General features: G+C 57.6%; 1 protein-coding gene across 1 annotated transcript in view; it reads left to right on the top strand.

The window, feature by feature from the left end:
- EMH_0028740 (uncharacterized protein) overlaps positions 1 to 601 on the top strand; it is a gene marked incomplete at both ends in the record, with an annotated part of 8,441 nt that overhangs the window by 4,065 nt on the left and 3,775 nt on the right. The window contains one exon of the mRNA XM_013494189.1: positions 9 to 601. Coding sequence (XP_013349643.1) covers positions 9 to 601 — 593 coding nt within the window. The remainder of the gene's footprint in view (positions 1 to 8) is intronic.

Here is a 601-nt window from a genome sequence, read left to right as displayed (position 1 = left end):
GGCTGCAGAAGCAGCAACAGCAGCAGAAACAGCAGCAGCAACATCTCCAACTGATGAGGGGTATGCAGCCACTAAACATGATACAGAGGCTGCTGCAGCTGCAGCAGACGACGGAGCCAGTGCTGCAGCAGACACACCTTGTGAACGTGATGAGGGCTCTGGTGCAAGCGGCTCAGCAGCAGCAGCAGCAGCAGCAGAAGCAGAAGCAGCAGCAGCAGAAGCAGCAGCAGCAGAAGCAGAGGAAGCAAAGCGGGAAGACCTGGCAGCAGCAGCAGAAGCAGCGTACACGGAAGCAGCAGAAGAAAAAGCATATTCCGTAGAGGCTGCAGCAGAAGATGCAGCAGCACTAGCAGCAGCTGAGGCACCAGCAGCGGCCCCTTACGCGACAGATGCAGCAGCAGAAGCAGCAGCAGCAGCTTTCGGTTTGGCAGCAGAGCCGTCTGAATCAACAGCAGCAGAAGCAGCAGATGTAGAAGCAGCAGCTGAGCTGACAAGCGCAGGTGCTGATGCAGCAGCAGCGGCAGTAGCAGCACGAGCAGAGGAAACAGCAGCAGCAGAGACAGCGTACGGTGAAGGTTCTGACACCGAGGATACTGGTGTG

This window comes from Eimeria mitis, genomic scaffold, assembly GCF_000499745.2.
Source record: "Eimeria mitis Houghton genomic scaffold, Emh_scaff1069, whole genome shotgun sequence".
Taxonomy (NCBI): domain Eukaryota; phylum Apicomplexa; class Conoidasida; order Eucoccidiorida; family Eimeriidae; genus Eimeria; species Eimeria mitis.
This window is presented reverse-complemented; position numbering and strand designations above follow the sequence as displayed.